A 15,908-nucleotide genomic window follows, 5' to 3' on the forward strand; every position below is an offset into this window, starting at 1 on the left:
GATGGTGGGCGATGAGGCCGGAGGTGGTTGCCGTCCACATTTATATGATGGGACATTTTTGGCTTGTTCCCATGGTCACGTGCTGCCCCACGGCCACGGGCGGCTGCACGCGAAAACGAAACGCCCGCCGTATACAAATACGTATACGACCGGGCATACGATCTAACCGGACCCGTACGGGCCTCCCAGGGCTCCTCGACGGCTATACGCGGGGGCAACAAAGACGATCGTGTCCCTCGTTCTGAACCGTTTTTGGTTCATCCTGGCCATCCTTGTGTTTTCCCCCCTCGCGTTCAGCCTAGGGGGAGCACCGGAGCAGAAACGGTTGACTTGGAGAAAACTTTCGGTTTGTCGTAATTCTTAGAAGAATGCGCCTTCAAAACTATGCATCTCTGCATTCCCATGATAATTCCATGGTTTTACTATTCAGCATTTTCAGAATCTAGAGAACCATACAAGCCCTAAAATAGGCAATTATTTGTTCCAAACATGGTACCAAACCAATTTTCCTTATAGAAGTCAAATATTCTAGAACTCCTGCATTTTTCGTTGTATCGAGGACCGGGAAGGAAGCACCTTATCGTGGCAACAATTTTTACTTCGATCTTTTTGTAATCTCGTTCCTTTTTCCTCTACATACACAGAAAAGGCTGGAATTTTACACACAAACAAGTTATATTATTATTTTTGAAAAAGATAAGCATTCCAAACCAGAAGCATGCTTGCCGATCCATGCATGCGCGGCTGGCTGACTGACTGCCTGTCAGAAAAGAAGGGAAGGAAACGCATACAGTAGCATGATCAGAGAAAAGTGAGCACGGGCGATCAGAAAACGCGGCGATAGACCTTGCTTAGCCTGTCGCAGGGCTAGCGCCACTAGCCAGTAGCATAGGTCTTGGATGCACTCTGAGCAGACAGCAGCTGCGGGCGATAAGAATGTTAGCCAATCTACGTAGCCTTCAAAATCAAACGGGTCGCTGCTCAGCTCAGCCTAGCTACTGGCTACTCTACTCTAGCTAGTCTCCCACAAAAGCTGCCCGAATCAATGCAAGTGTTTTCAGTGGGATTGCCTCCCCTGACCCTACCCTCTCCTCCCTCCCTCTTCCCCATGCATGGGGGCTAAAGGTTAACTGCATGCAAAGCGTAGTAGTACCACTAATTATGGAGTATTAATTAGTCTACACAAGGTTATCTTTACGGTGTTTACGAGGAGGCACGGGCGCTCGCTCTCCGTTGATTTCTCCCAGGCCAGTGCATGCTGCTCGCTAGGGTTTCAATGGCCCATGCATGCATGCACCCTTACCAGGAGTATTATTATTCTACTTTTACCAGCGTCGTGGTGCAGCCCTGGCATCCGCTAGCTAAACTCTGGTTTGCATCTCAAACTACCTAAACCAAGTTGTCACTATTCAAAAACAATGTACTTGGAGTCTTGGAGTGGCAGAAACACCAAACATATGCATCCATTCCTGGACCCAACACAAGTTTGCATGTCAATGGGAGAGAAAATGTATACAATTCATAATTTTTTACGTGAACTTTTTGTATAGTTTTAACCAGGGTATAATTATTACAAATACTAGTACTTGAAATTGTTGTCATATTTATTATTTTCCTTGCATTTTAACTTCCCAAGGCAAGCCACATCCTTGCCCGGATGCATCTCTTGATCGCCGAGATCCCCGAGCGTATTTGCCACTGAGTACTTCCTCCACTTCACCTTTTTTTTTACATTTGGGGTCCTAAGTCAGATTTTTCAAATTTTAGCCACCAATATTGCTCAACATGTTTGTATGAAACTTGAAAATTCGTATGCACAGATAACTCTCAGGGAGTAGTTTTAGAATATTATGATTTTGTTGGTGACTGTACACAGATGCAACATAAACTAGCACTCAAAATTACATTTTAAACAAGACGTCTAAAATGTCATTCTGAGTATACATGGATTGATAAACCATTTTCCTTTATGATATTTATATCATTGAGATTAAATGGATGAATTTTGTTTCTTCAGAAAGGGAATGCTAGTCCATATTACAAGAATATAGCTAGATGCCTAAATTATAAAACTTAACACATGTTATTAAACATTTTCACTACTTTTAAATAAAAAAGGATCCAGATCTAAAATACGTAAGCCATCTTATTCAAAACCAAATATCCGTGATTCTCCTTTAAAAAATTAATTAGTAGCATGCGCACTAGTGTAAATGTACAAAATATCATTTTGACTAACAAAAAATAACTTGGGTCGTGTTATAACTCAGAGCTAGTTTCGATGATGTATTTTCCCGTGCAATAGAGAGTACTCCCTCCGTCTAGGTGTGTAAGTCATCTTACGAAAACCAAATAATCCCAAAACACTTAGGCGCGGTGCATTAACTTCTACCTCATTTCTTGTTTCTTCACATATCAACCAATAAGAGACGAGGAGTGTGCATGCTTTTAATGACTTGAGACTACCAAACACGACATGCAGTGGTTAGTTCATTGCATGCAATGCTATTAATTAACAAATAAACATTAAGGTCTTTCATTTTCCCCTCCTCCTTGGTCACGGTGCACAACCTAAGATGACTTGAGGGAGTAGTTTTTCCACGACTAGTTGGAGCTTAACTATCATGTTCATCGATCGTGCATCCAAGGGCTGATGAAGTTTGTTTGCACTTACACCCTACAGGTTCATGAAATTCATGTGGTGTTTTAAATGGGAAGAATATGTGTGTGAAATCTTTCTTTGATCATTTATGATATGTTTGGGAAGAATATGTACAAAATGTTTATTTGATTATTATTGGAGGAAGAATTATGCATGGAATTATTGGTTCCTTGTTAGTCAACCACCCAAAGTCACATCTGGTTTGTAAATTTTCATATGCATAGAAGTTTGAGGGTTATTGATGAATGTGAGGCATTTATGGGGAAAAATATGCATTGGAGGGATGTTTGTAAAATATTGGCAGATCCTTGATGAAATCAATGGCCTAGAGAGTTCTTCTACGTACAACTAGTTGCGGGCTTGAGTTTATAGGTACGTCGACAAAGTCACACAATTCTAAGAGCTTAAGCTCCGTCTCATTGCTTTCGTATGTGTGATATCGCAAGTGCACCAACAAACCACTACAATGACATGTTGAGAACACCCCCACCTTCTGACAATATATATGCTTAAGGACCACATGTATGGAGAAGGGAGAAGTCCCTAAATGAAGAAGCTACATGTTTTGACAAATGATTGATGTACGTAGCCACTACAATGTAAAAACCGAATGACATGGGTTGGAAAACGGGAGCAAATTTTGTGTAAGTTGTCTGAAATAACCAGATGAACATGTGTAAGTTCTTAATCATTCCCAAAAAAAAGACGGGATACATATTGGTGGATATAGTATGAACATAAAAATTTGATCAAACAATATATGATTGTGTTATGTAAGAAAAAAAAGGGAAGGAAGAGTGCCATAAGCACTGAATTTGTTCTACGAACACATTATTGGACGAAACTTTGCAGGTTCAAAATTCATAGATGCACCCATGGATTATTTTAGAATTTGAATTTTTTGAAATGAGGGGACTGAAGGAGGAGCATACACACGTATGCAATACTCTACTGCTTAAGCACCTTCACAACCAACATTGGAATGTGATGTGACCTGGTATTGCAATTTAAGAGGATTAGACATGCAAATTTATATTCTTCTGCACATGACCTGACACCTAGCTGACATATATGGTTCATCATACTGAAGTGGACTCTCTGCTTGGCCCCTATATGGTTATGCACATCAATATAATGAGTGAAAACAACAAAAATCTCAAGGAATTCATGCATAATTCCATAAGGCAAAGTTGTTTCTCCTAGATATAGCTTGCACATAAGATCAAATAACATATAGTGTGGCAACTTGTCACGGCGTGACCAAAGGGTAGGCACGTAGAGTTAGTCGTTGACGCTTTCATTGCTCCATATGCCATCTACTAGCGTTGACACTAAACACATAGCAATGGGTTGTCTCTTAAGCTGTTTTCCCATGAGGTGTGAGACACTAGCACACAAGAGATATTGATGTTGATCACTCTAGGGTTTTCGGGATTTTGGCTTTGATGCGTCATATTTGTTCCTTCTCCTCATCCACATCAAGTATGATCATATGTGACAGAGTGAAGAACAAATTTATGTCCTGTCCCATGTTCATATACATACCCTATATATAGTCAGGGTGACTGGCTCTAAGAGAAAAAAGATCATGTACAATAAGAAGATTGTCACTAGATCATACTATATGTGTATGTTGGGCACAAGAGATGGATCGATCAACCGATGAAGCAAGCAATTAGCATAATGGCGATCACGTGGGGGTGGTATCCCTCTGGTACCGTGGGAGACTAACCCGATCATCCAAGAGGCACACGTGTGCGTGTCCAGACTTGAGTAGAAGAAGAGCATGCATGCACATGCCAATGGCCTCGCACATGCACTTTATCGTTCCAAGAGAAGATTGGGCGGTCGAGGTCGACGACGGTGGACTGTGATCAGTGTGTGCACGTGAGAAGCCCAACTTGATCGTCGCTCACAGTTAACAAGACCCTCCATTTTCTTCCTAAATCATATCATATCATTATCATCAGGCGTACCTCCATGTCTAATTAGTCTGCAATGAATGTCCTCGCTAGCTAGCTACGCTGATTGTATATACATCTGTATTTTTCACAGAAAGAAGATTATACATGTGTACGAGTACGTATATATACTGCATTTCTGAGAGAATCTCGAGGAGTACGTCTCCACCTTATGATAGCATATTCACACTACTGATCGAGTAGTACTGTACCAGTAATTAACTAACCACGCGGTTAATCAGTAAAAGATGATGAGGTTCCAGTCTGAACGCTGAGCAGAATAGGCAATTAAAGAGACACGCGCGTACATACCTCTCGCACGCTTGCTTGCTTCCAGTTTGAATACGATCCAGCTTTGACGGTCAAAGTTTTAGGCGGGGGCAAGGGGTGCAATTACCAAGGTGAAAACACACACACCCGGCCTATCTTAACCTCCGCTTCTCCTTCTCTCCATAAAGAGAGAGAAGAAGAAGAAAGCAACACAGGCATTGTTAATCCCTCCCTCTCTCTCTCTCTAGTACTGGCGCTTGCTTCTCTCTCTAGTCTTGTTAGCGGGAGAGAGGGAGAGAGATTAGCTGGGTAGGTCTTGTTAGTAGTACTGGTAACAAGTTGTCATGGGGGATCCTATGCGAGGTTTAGGGTTCCGCTCGCGCGTTTCTCTATGCGTTTCTGGAGAGGATCGACGCCAAGGTTTTTCTATGGCCGGAAGACGGGGGTCCGTGTCCTCTTCTAGGGTGCAGGTAGCACATTATCTCCTCTCCTCTTCCTCCCCACTCCCCGCTCACCCATCACTCTACCGGTATGAGACAAGTGATGATTTTCTTTCCCCCTTTTCCAGCCTCTCTTTGTTCTGCTACTAGCTATATATATGTAGCTAGCTTATGCTTTCCACTGAGGCGAAATGAATCCATGGCTAGCACCGCAAGCAAAATTATATTTTGCAATGCTATATTCCTACTATCAAATAATAACAACAGTAATTTGTTTACTATTTAAGTTGTTATGTGCGAATCACAGAGTTTAATCTCATCATGAGTATTGTCACTTGCAAATTTGCAGTGCCATTAGTATTATTTTTCATGAGAGTTTATCGGCAATTTTCGTCTTAAGTTGTTGAAATATTGTATAGTAGCTGTTGTAGGGGAGAGTACTAGTACATCCAAATGTGGGGCGCCTGTCACTGTGCGTGCATGCCACCCTTTGTGCCATTGTGTGTGTGGGTGTGTGTCAGGAGGAGGGAGGCAGAGCCTAGGGCTTTGAAAGAAATAAACCTTGTCAGGGATTCGGCTTCTGCAGCGGCGAGTGGTTTTAGGGTTTGAGAGACGAAGCCGGCCAAGACTTAATCGTCCATACGTGGATTCATCACTGTTGAACAGTGTTTTGGCACATAGTTAGCAATTAATTAACAATGTTACCGGTGCTAGTTATATATACACGCACATATGCATATGTCAACTGCCGAACTGCGTGCATATATATCCAGGGCACCCAACCGTGCGCCTGCATGTGCACCTCCGCAATTGAAAAAGAGAGGAGATACTATGTACGCAAAGAACATCTGCTCGCGATCGAATTGAGATCCTAGACAAATAGAATGAAGCTAGATCTTGCAACATTTCTTAATTTTTCCAAGGGAGTGTTAGTTTTCTAATCACCTGTGAATACCAGCTTTCCAGTCAAAAAAGGGCATGACAACTCATACTGTTATCGAGTAAAGGGCGCCGCTTTAGTACTACATGTACATGCAGGCAACAGGGTGCACTCATGTAAGCATATCTTGACATGGTTTTTGGGGAAAATGAGACAAAATATGGTGGACTCGATCTCCCCCCAGAAAGCACAAGCAAAAAGATGTCCCTGCTCAGTTAAACCATGCCACTGTTTTTTGTATTGCACAAAGATACAAAAATATAGTACCCTTTTTTATGTGTGGAAAAAGCTTCCTACTACTACTACTAGCACAGTTCCTGTAGAATTAATATCATACATGCATAACCATCCACAGTAGTCTCACACTCTGACATAGTAGGAGTGTTAATGGCGTTAAGGATTAGTGTACTATAATAATTTGTATAAATATCTGCCCCAGTAGTACTTGTCTACTACTACCAGTAGCACAGTTCCTCAAGTCTCCAAACTCCAAATCTCTCTTGGGTCTTGGCCTCTCCAGCTTCTCCTAACCTTGGGCTCCCAGCAACAATGGCTTCTTGATCTGCTGCCCTCCCTTTCCCGGCCTATCCAGCAGCAAGCTTAAGTAGAGACCAGTTAATCACTTCCACGTACTGTGTTGCTTTTAGGTAGCTTCGAGCATGGCCACCGTGAACAACTGGTTGGGCTTCTCCCTCTCCCCGCAGGAGCTCCCTCCCTCCGCCGCCGCCTCAGGTGACGTCTCCGGCGCCGACGTCTGCTACAACATCCCGCAAGGTAGATACATACACATCGTAGTATTCTTCTGATTGGTTTAAGTGCATCAAGCAGTTGTATGAAAATCTTGTGATTGGTTTGTTTCGCAGATTGGAACATGAGGGGATCGGAGCTATCAGCGCTGGTGGCGGAGCCGAAGCTGGAGGACTTCCTTGGCGGCATATCTTATTCCGACCATCACCACCACCAGCACAAGCAGCCTGGCGGCAACAACATGGTCGTCCCTGCAGGCAGCGCCAGTGGCGGTGCCGCTTGCTACGCGAACTCTGGCGGCAGTAGCGTGGGCTACCTGTACCACCCCAGCTCGGCCTCCCTCCAGTTTGCCGACTCCGTCATGGTGGCTTCCTCCGGCGGTGGCGTCCACCACGACGGCGCTGGCATCATGGCGAACACCACAGCCAACGGTGACCTTAATGGCGGCGGCGGGGGTGGCATCGGGCTGTCCATGATCAAGAGCTGGCTGCGGAGCCAGCCATCCCCGGCACAAGCACAACCACCGGAGCAACAGAGGGCAGAGGCGGCGGCGCAGGGGCTCTCGCTGTCCATGAACATGGCGGCGTGCATACCGCCGCTTGTTGGCGGGGAGCGTGGCGTGCCGGAGTTGGCGATTGTACGGAAGGATGACACGGCTGGTGGCAGCAGTGCTGGTTCTGGCGCCGTAGTGTCGGCCGGTGCGGACAGCACTGGCGGAAGCAGTGGCGCGGTGGTCGAGACTCCAGCGTCGAGGAAGACAGCCGACACGTTTGGGCAGCGGACTTCGATTTATCGTGGCGTGACCAGGTATATAGTAGTAGTGTAGTACTAGTGCATTGCAAATTTGCAATAAACATGAAAGTATCTGAACATACTCTCTATTTTTCAAAATGGAATATTTGATTGCGTTTTGTGTCATTATACTGAGCATCCAGCTAATGCATAGTTTCAGGCATTTTTGTTTTCTCGCTAATCATCAACTTGGACACTGATATTGCTAATTAAGCATGGATCAATCTAGTTTCTTTCCTTTTTTTCTGTTTTTCCGATGACGCTAGTATCACTTTTTGTATTTTTCTCTTATTTTCTTCCTTGAATCAAGTGAGTGTTATTTGCTTTTGAGGCTCTTCTTGAATAATGTAGATGCATAGGAAATGTGGAATGCCATTATGTGGGCATGATTGTGGTAGGCTTACAACGTGTGATTCTTTTTTGCGATTGGCTTTAATAGGCATAGATGGACCGGGAGATATGAGGCTCACTTGTGGGACAACAGTTGCAGAAGAGAAGGGCAAACTCGCAAGGGTCGTCAAGGTACTGATGTGTTATCTTTAAATCTGCTTACATACATATATATGATCAATTCCCTCCAATGTTGCTAACTAAAGTTACTCTTTGATTGATTATTCAACTTTGTTTGAACTTGGCCTTTTCGACTCCACACAGTCTATCTAGGTAAGCAAGATCCAGATTAAAGTAATTACATTTGTTTTTGTCACATTTTGTTGATGCATTCATTGCTATCAATTCTTTAAACTACATTTTTTGTACATGTTCTAATATTGAAATACATATATAGGTGGCTATGACAAAGAGGAGAAAGCTGCAAGAGCTTATGATTTGGCTGCTCTCAAGTATTGGGGTGCCACGACGACGACAAATTTCCCAGTAAGCATTACGCTAGCTGCTATTGTTGTCATGCTTGTGGAAGAAGTCATTTTTCTTTATTGCTGCCAATGTAAACTATTATAAGATTTTTAGATCTTTGAAATCACTAAAGTAGTGATTTAAAAGATCTTATATTAGTTCACAGAGGGAGTACCATTTTATTATTCGTTGATCAATGTAATGGTGAACCACATAGCCACATCTCTCTAATTATTATCTTTTGGGAAGCCTAGCTTACTGAAGTTGTACTTAAAGTCATGCATATTTTCTCCATTTTTTCTAGGTAAACAACTATGAAAAAGAGCTAGACGAGATGAAGCACATGACAAGGCAGGAGTTTGTGGCATCTCTGCGAAGGTCGGTGTCTTATCTTTTATATATAAACGTAAGTACGTGGTTAGCAAATCAACTAATGCTAATTTTATTTGATGTGTGTATGTGCAGAAAGAGCAGTGGTTTCTCCAGAGGTGCATCCATTTATCGTGGAGTAACTAGGTATGCACGCGTTTCCTTTTCTTGGTTGCGTGCATCATATGGTGCAGAGATCGGCAAGATAGACCTAACATTAGCTACATAAAATCTGATTATTGATGCTGATCCATTTGAATTTTGTATAATAAAGGCACCACCAACATGGGAGATGGCAAGCGAGGATAGGGAGAGTTGCAGGGAACAAGGACCTCTACTTGGGCACCTTCAGTAAGTATAGATACTCACTATCAATTACACTGAATACGTTTGGTTACACTGAAATTACCACCTCAACTATCAGAGACATTAGAGCATATATGTTTGTACTATGCTTCTTAAAAAAGACAGCCGGGTACATTTATTAATAATCCTCCATTGCGAACTACTCCCTCCGTTCCTAAATATTTGTCTTTCTAGAGATTTCAACAAGTGACTACATACAAAGCAAAATGAGTTAATCTACATTCTAAAATATGTCTACATACATTCATATGTTGTAGTCCATTTGAAATGTCCAGAAAGACAAATATTTAGGAACGGAGGGAGTAGTTATAATCTCGTTGATTTTCCATATTCAAATCTATGTTCAGCTGACGTGTGGGTCCAAGGCCAACCCATACATGCCATGCGAGAAATGGAGTGACAAACCATAAATGCCTATGAATGGCGCGACAAAATCGTAGATTTCATGTTGAAAATGGACATGCAAGTCATGCCAAGTTGCATCGAGCATATTACTATTGTACTTTGTGCATGAGTGCACATGCTTTATTAAACGTAGCTTCCATGTTTAGTGCTGCCGCTGTCTCCAATCACCGGCGCATCTAGTCAAAATATTCGAGCTGCGTCTGCATGCATGCATGCATTTGCAGTAAACTAATGATCAATTAAAATAATTAAGCTTACCCTAAAAAAATTAAAATAATTAAGCTAGCTTGTCACACCTTGCATGCATGCATGGCGTCTACTGGTAGATTGCGTTGTTGGTCCCTAACCATGGGCATCGCCTGTGTAATGTAGGCACGCAGGAGGAGGCTGCCGAGGCGTACGACATCGCGGCGATCAAGTTCAGGGGCCTTAACGCTGTCACCAACTTCGATATGACGCGCTACGACGTCAAGAGCATCCTCGACAGCACCGCGCTCCCCATCGGCAGCGCCGCCAAGCGCCTCAAGGACAAAGAGGCAGCCACGGCGTCGTCCCTCGCGCTGCAGCAGCAGCAGCACGCAGGCGTGGTGAGCGGCTACGACATGGGCGCCCTGGCCGCCTACGGTGCGGCGTACCACCACCATCACCCCTCCGTCGCCGGCGCTGTTGCGTGGCCGACCATCGCGTTCCAGACGCCGCCTCAGCAGGTTTCCGGCGGCGGTGGTGGACACATGTACCACCCCTACGCCCATGCGCAGCCGCTGCGCGGGTGGTGCAAGCAGGAGCCGGACCACGCGGTGATCGCGGCCGCGCACAGCCTGCAGGAGCTCCACCACCTCAACCTCGGCGCCGGTGGCGGCGCACACGACTTCTTCTCGCAGCATGCCCAGGCGATGCAGCAGCAGCATGGCGGCCTTGGCAGCATCGACAACGGGGCCGGCGCCTCGCTGGAGCACAGCACTGGCTCCAACTCCGTAGTGTACAACAACGGCGCGGTCGAGAGCTATATGCTGCCAATGAGCACCACCACCACTGCGGCGGTGAGCCACGCCCACGAGCAGGCGGCAGCGCATGCCCACGCACGGGCGGTGGCGGCACAGGCGTATAGCGGCGGCAACATGAGCAGGGATCACGACGACGGGAAGATCGCCTACGAGAACTACCTCGTCAGCACCGCAGAAGCCTACGGTGGGGGGAGGATGGCTGCGTGGGCGCCGGCCTCAGCTCCGCCGGCGACAAGCAGCAGCGACATGACCGGCACGCAGCTCTTCAGCGTCTGGAACGACACTAATTAGGTCAGCTAGAGAGAAACACTAACATCACAAAGCACTTAGGGTGTTCATGCATGAGATGGCCATTAAGGTGTTACTGTCGTGTTCAATTATTGTTACTCGGTAGCTAGCTAGTTGGGATGGTGTTCTTCTGGAGGAAGGTAATGGCCTGTGAGAGGGCTATGCATTGCACTGCATTGTTCTTGGATCAGTTGAGCTGTTATCATTTTGGGGTTAAGTTCAGAAGAACATGTATGGGGGCATTGACTAGGGAATTAGATGGTTTAGAAATCAATGGAGCTAAAACTAGCCTGCTTGTAAATTTTGAATTGCTAGGGTAGATGGCACTGCATTGAGGGCGATCAATGCGCAAATGAGTTCTTTTTTTAACAAAATTCTTAACTTTACTTCTGTTTCCTTTAGTGTTTTCTTTGGTTCCAATGTGGTGAGAAAAGTATTATTTGGCCAAAAGAATTTGAGTAGCGAACAGAACATGTCATGGACACAATCTATGGGGCTGGGCTGGGTTGGATTGGGCCGAGTTGTTTGATACTGAAGTCAAGTAAGCTCGTAAATGCAAATAACTCTCTGAACTGGCTGCCACCAAAGCTCCATTTGAGGCAAACAAGAACATACATATATCCAGTTAAAAAAAGAACATAGAAACATAAATCCATTCTTATTCTCTTATTAATCAAAATATAAGGCTCCAACTCTAAAACGTCGGTCTGGCAGATGATTGCAAGAGAACAAAGTAGCAGGAAAAACAAGATCGAAGCATGTTGAATTGTTAGTTAAACCTGCTCAATTCATTCGTGGAGCAGAGGAGACGAGACATGGATGCAAAAGCTTTCCTTTGACCAAGGGCACACATACACCTTTTGCTTTCTTTGCCCTGGGTTTGGTTTGTTGAGCTGCCACATTGTGGTCAGCTGCCTAGTATATTTGAGCAGTTGAAGCTACACATGCCACTCACTCTCCTCGGCTCACCTGATAAGATAATGGGCCAGTTCATTTTAATCTTTTTTTCCCCGCCTCTTGTTAGATTCTACCACCAGCAGCTGCAAAAAAAATGGTGAACCCATTTTTCCTGCACTATTTTATTATTTTATTAATTAAAGCAAGGGTGAATCTGCAGCTAAGAATAAATATCGACAGCCGGAGTCTAAAAAATGGCTGGGGTAGCCATCAACGGACTGGAAATGTTACCTTGCATCAGCATCAGGTCATCCCTATGAGGAACGAAGGGCAAACATGCCAAAGATGCCGCACTGTAGATGTTTACCAGAATGGATTCGGTTTAGCAGCACCACTGTGAATACTCCATGGAGTGGAAACTTATGTGCCCAGCGCAATTGACATCAAACCAAACCTTGTTACCGCCACGGTTTTGTCGTTGAAGTCGATGATGAGGGCCAGACCTATTTCATTTGGTACCGTAGCCTGACAAATCATGTGTTTCTTCCAATTCCAAGTGGACACACCTGGAACTTTGTCAGTTTTGGTAAATAAGGCTTTAACCTTCACCACCTCCCCCCGCAAAAAAATATAGAAATTCACCACCTTGATCTACCCTGGTCAGAGCTTATAAATGATACACCTTCAAAGACACTGGTTTATGCTAAAAGAAACGTAAGAAAATTTCTAAAAGAAACGTAAGAAAATTTGCATCACAAACTTCCAGTTTATGCTATCGAGTACTATGAAACATGAACTTTTCTAAGATAAATAGAAAAAAAGATACCAAACTGCTCTGCTCTTTTACATTCAGGTGAGACGAATTCAGTATGCAGGATAAACTGCAAAAGATATGTACAAAGACCCTTGAGGATTTACAAGCAACTGAATAAATATGTGCATCACGCCGGTGAAATTTTTCATGGATAACATAATTGTGTATCTGCGGTTACTTCAAAATCTACAATAGTAATTCTCTGAAATAACATACAGGCAGATTTATATACACCATGCAGTACTCCAACCACAAAAGGTTATCATAAATCATAACTAATTCCACATTTCTCCCCTGAAATCAAGTGGTTGACAAAGTACATGCTCTAATTTTTTTTAGGGAAGTACAGGCTCTAATCACTCAAATGACCATTCTACCTTACCAGCTCCACCTGCTTCCCCAGAGACCCTGCCAAGTGCCACCTTGAACATTATAAATACTCATCCATACCAAAGCCAAAATCATTCACATTCCCCCATCTCCTCCTCTCACTCGAGAAAGCACTGTCCAGCCATGAAAGTAAGCGTTGGACACCAGCCAAAGGGTCAGCTATGCCTGGTCTTAGCCGTGCTGGTTACCATGGCAATGCTCGGTGAGGCAGCGAGAAGCTTGCCACCACCTTCTCTTTCAGCATCGCCAACGTATGCTCCTATCATTAAGGTGATAGGCAAAGCATACTGCTATAGATGCTTCAACGAGGCACACCCAGAAGAATCCCATGGGAAGGAGCACCTGGAAGGTAACATTTCAGTTATTTGCAGTTCTCGTTATTTACGCACGTTAATGCAGTCAGCTTGGAAATACGTCAAGTTTCTTCTTGTTCATAGTTATCTTGCTTGAACACTGCCTGTTGACAAGAAAAGTGTATTCAAGCATACCATACTGAAGATCCAAGAACATGGCTAGAGGAAAAGTTTAAGCTTGGTTATCATTATTATCTGCTGTAGTTACAAAAAGAAAATCTGCCAAAGTCTGCACAAGAAGGATCTGCACATTTCCTTTGGTACAGGGCATTTTTAGTGTTTTAGAAGCCTATACGTGCTTACTTAAATAAAAAACACCAAGTTAAAGTTTGCTACCAGGTAGGCCAAAGTACAGTAGACTAAGGATATACATATATGGATATGCGACTAATACCAAGACGAACTGTGAACCCAAAGTGTAGCTAAATTCATCGAAGCGAAAAAGTACTTAAAATGGATGATGTTTTACAAATTGTTCATTCTTCCTGAATATCTTTCAGCATTTCATACTGCAACTTAATACCTTTTTATCATTATCTGGTGCAGGAGCCATGGTCAAGGTCACTTGCCAGGCCAATGACCAGGCAATAGTGGGATTTGGCTACACCGAAAGCAATGGCAAATACAGTGTGGCCATTACTGGTTTGCCACTTAGCGGCACCTTTGGGGCTGACTCATGCAAGGTTGAGCTCCATGCAGCAGCAGGAGGATCTGACTGCAATGTGCCCATGGAGTTAAATCTCTCTGGAGTTAGCGTTTACTCAAAGTCCAATGAAGAAGTGGTTCTCCAAGCCAACCAAGTAATGGCATTTGGATCAAAGAAAACATTTGCTGGATGTTCAAAACCTCACATTCTACCATCAATGTATCCATCTAATTCACAGCCACTCCCATACCAGCATCCCTCACCTCCATCCAACTACAAATCCCCACCATTACCGCACCAGCATTCGCCACCTCCTTCTAACAAGTTTCCACCTCCATCATATCAGTATCCATCACCTCCACAGAACTTCTACTCTTCGCCGCCACCATACCAACAGTCCACACCTTCAAACAACTACCAAGCTCCACCAACATCTAACAATCCAACACCAACCCACAAGTATTTACCACCCCCATACTACTACAACTCCCCACCTCCGAACAGCCACGTAGCTCCACCACTGCCATACCTGCAGTCCCCGCCCCCATACAACTACAAGTCACCTATTCTACCATTGTCACCAACGCCTCCTCAACATTATAACTCTCCACCTCCATTTAACTATGGATCTTCACCCCCACCTTACCAATATTCTCCACTGCTGCCTCCAAAACATCTACAACCAAATGTTCCTCATGCTAATCCGCTACCAGCATCAATATCTCCACGGTCTCTATACCCCTATGGCTCTCCACCACCAGCATCAATATCCCCACAGCCTCTTTACCCCTACAGCTCTCCACCATCATATCTGAACTCGTACCAATCCCCACCACCACCGATTCAGCTTCCTCATGTAAAATCGCCACCAGTTTCTTCAACATCTCCACAGCCTCTGCACCACTACAGCTCTCCACCACCATCGCTTCCAAACTCGTACCAATCCCCACCACCACCGATTCAGCTTCCTCATGTAAAATCGCCACCAGTTTCTTCAACACCTCCACAGCCTCTGCACCACTACAGCTCACCACCACCATCGCTTCTGAACTCCTACCAATCCCCGCCACCACCGAGTCACCTGTCATAAGCAACAGGAAGGACTTCTTGAAATGTAAGTTTCCTAGTGGGATTTTATATGGTAACAGTATAGTACCATTCAAACTTTTACAAAATGTATATAGTCTCTTTGAATTTGAATAGCCGTAATGTGAAGTATTAAACTTTCAAGAGAGCTCATATAGACTCAACATAAAAGATAGCATTGGTTAGATGACTGCCAAGTAAGTAGATTCACAAAGTATATGACTCAATCCATCTCTTTTCAGGATCAGACGTGGGCAGAATAAACAGAAGAGTTGAAGACTATCTCGAGAGGAAGAAGCGCCGCAGCTGGAGTTTTCAACTGTGGATCTCAGTCTCTAGTATTTATTTACCCAAGTATCTACTGCTGCTTCAGCTTTCCCTTTGTTTCCTAGAGCTATTCCAGCAATGTAACCATAAGTCGTATGAGCTATTGTTAGTGTACCACTGTTCTGTACTCAATCCAATATATGGCAGGGGGGGTTCCTTACAGCCCTAAAATACTTTCTACTGTGCATTTCTTTCTTGAGAAACTGGAACAAAATAGAGAGATGCTGTGGCTTGACTGGCAGATCCACTTATTCCAGATTTGTTCCGCCGTTTATGCTGTGGCATCTATCCAAGAT

The 15,908-nt window shown here is 44.1% G+C and overlaps 2 protein-coding genes and 1 long non-coding RNA gene across 3 annotated transcripts in view; 2 read left to right on the forward strand and 1 right to left on the reverse strand.

Moving 5' to 3' along the window:
• Positions 1-6,748: 6,748 nt before the first annotated feature.
• On the forward strand, positions 6,749-11,485 carry LOC119277852 (AP2-like ethylene-responsive transcription factor BBM2). The gene is made up of 9 exons (XM_037559182.1): positions 6,749-7,047; positions 7,137-7,827; positions 8,252-8,334; positions 8,467-8,475; positions 8,600-8,688; positions 8,972-9,045; positions 9,133-9,183; positions 9,311-9,387; positions 10,180-11,485. The coding sequence occupies exons 1-9, from the start codon at positions 6,933-6,935 to the stop codon at positions 11,100-11,102; spliced, it is 2,112 nt and encodes a 703-aa protein (XP_037415079.1). The 5' UTR covers positions 6,749-6,932; the 3' UTR covers positions 11,103-11,485.
• A 1,590-nt stretch (positions 11,486-13,075) lies between these two features.
• The window catches only part of LOC119277854, a 3,915-nt gene continuing 1,082 nt past the window's right edge, over positions 13,076-15,908 (reverse strand). The window contains exon 2 of the long non-coding RNA XR_005137348.1: positions 13,076-13,542. This is a non-coding gene — a long non-coding RNA (uncharacterized LOC119277854). The remainder of the gene's footprint in view (positions 13,543-15,908) is intronic.
• On the forward strand, positions 13,324-15,836 carry LOC119277853 (extensin-1-like). Its single transcript, XM_037559183.1, has 3 exons — positions 13,324-13,549; positions 14,100-15,313; positions 15,528-15,836. Exons 1-2 carry the CDS (start codon positions 13,324-13,326, stop codon positions 15,287-15,289), a joined length of 1,416 nt encoding a protein of 471 aa, XP_037415080.1. The 3' UTR covers positions 15,290-15,313; positions 15,528-15,836.

This window comes from Triticum dicoccoides, chromosome 3B, assembly GCF_002162155.2.
Source record: "Triticum dicoccoides isolate Atlit2015 ecotype Zavitan chromosome 3B, WEW_v2.0, whole genome shotgun sequence".
Taxonomy (NCBI): domain Eukaryota; kingdom Viridiplantae; phylum Streptophyta; class Magnoliopsida; order Poales; family Poaceae; genus Triticum; species Triticum dicoccoides.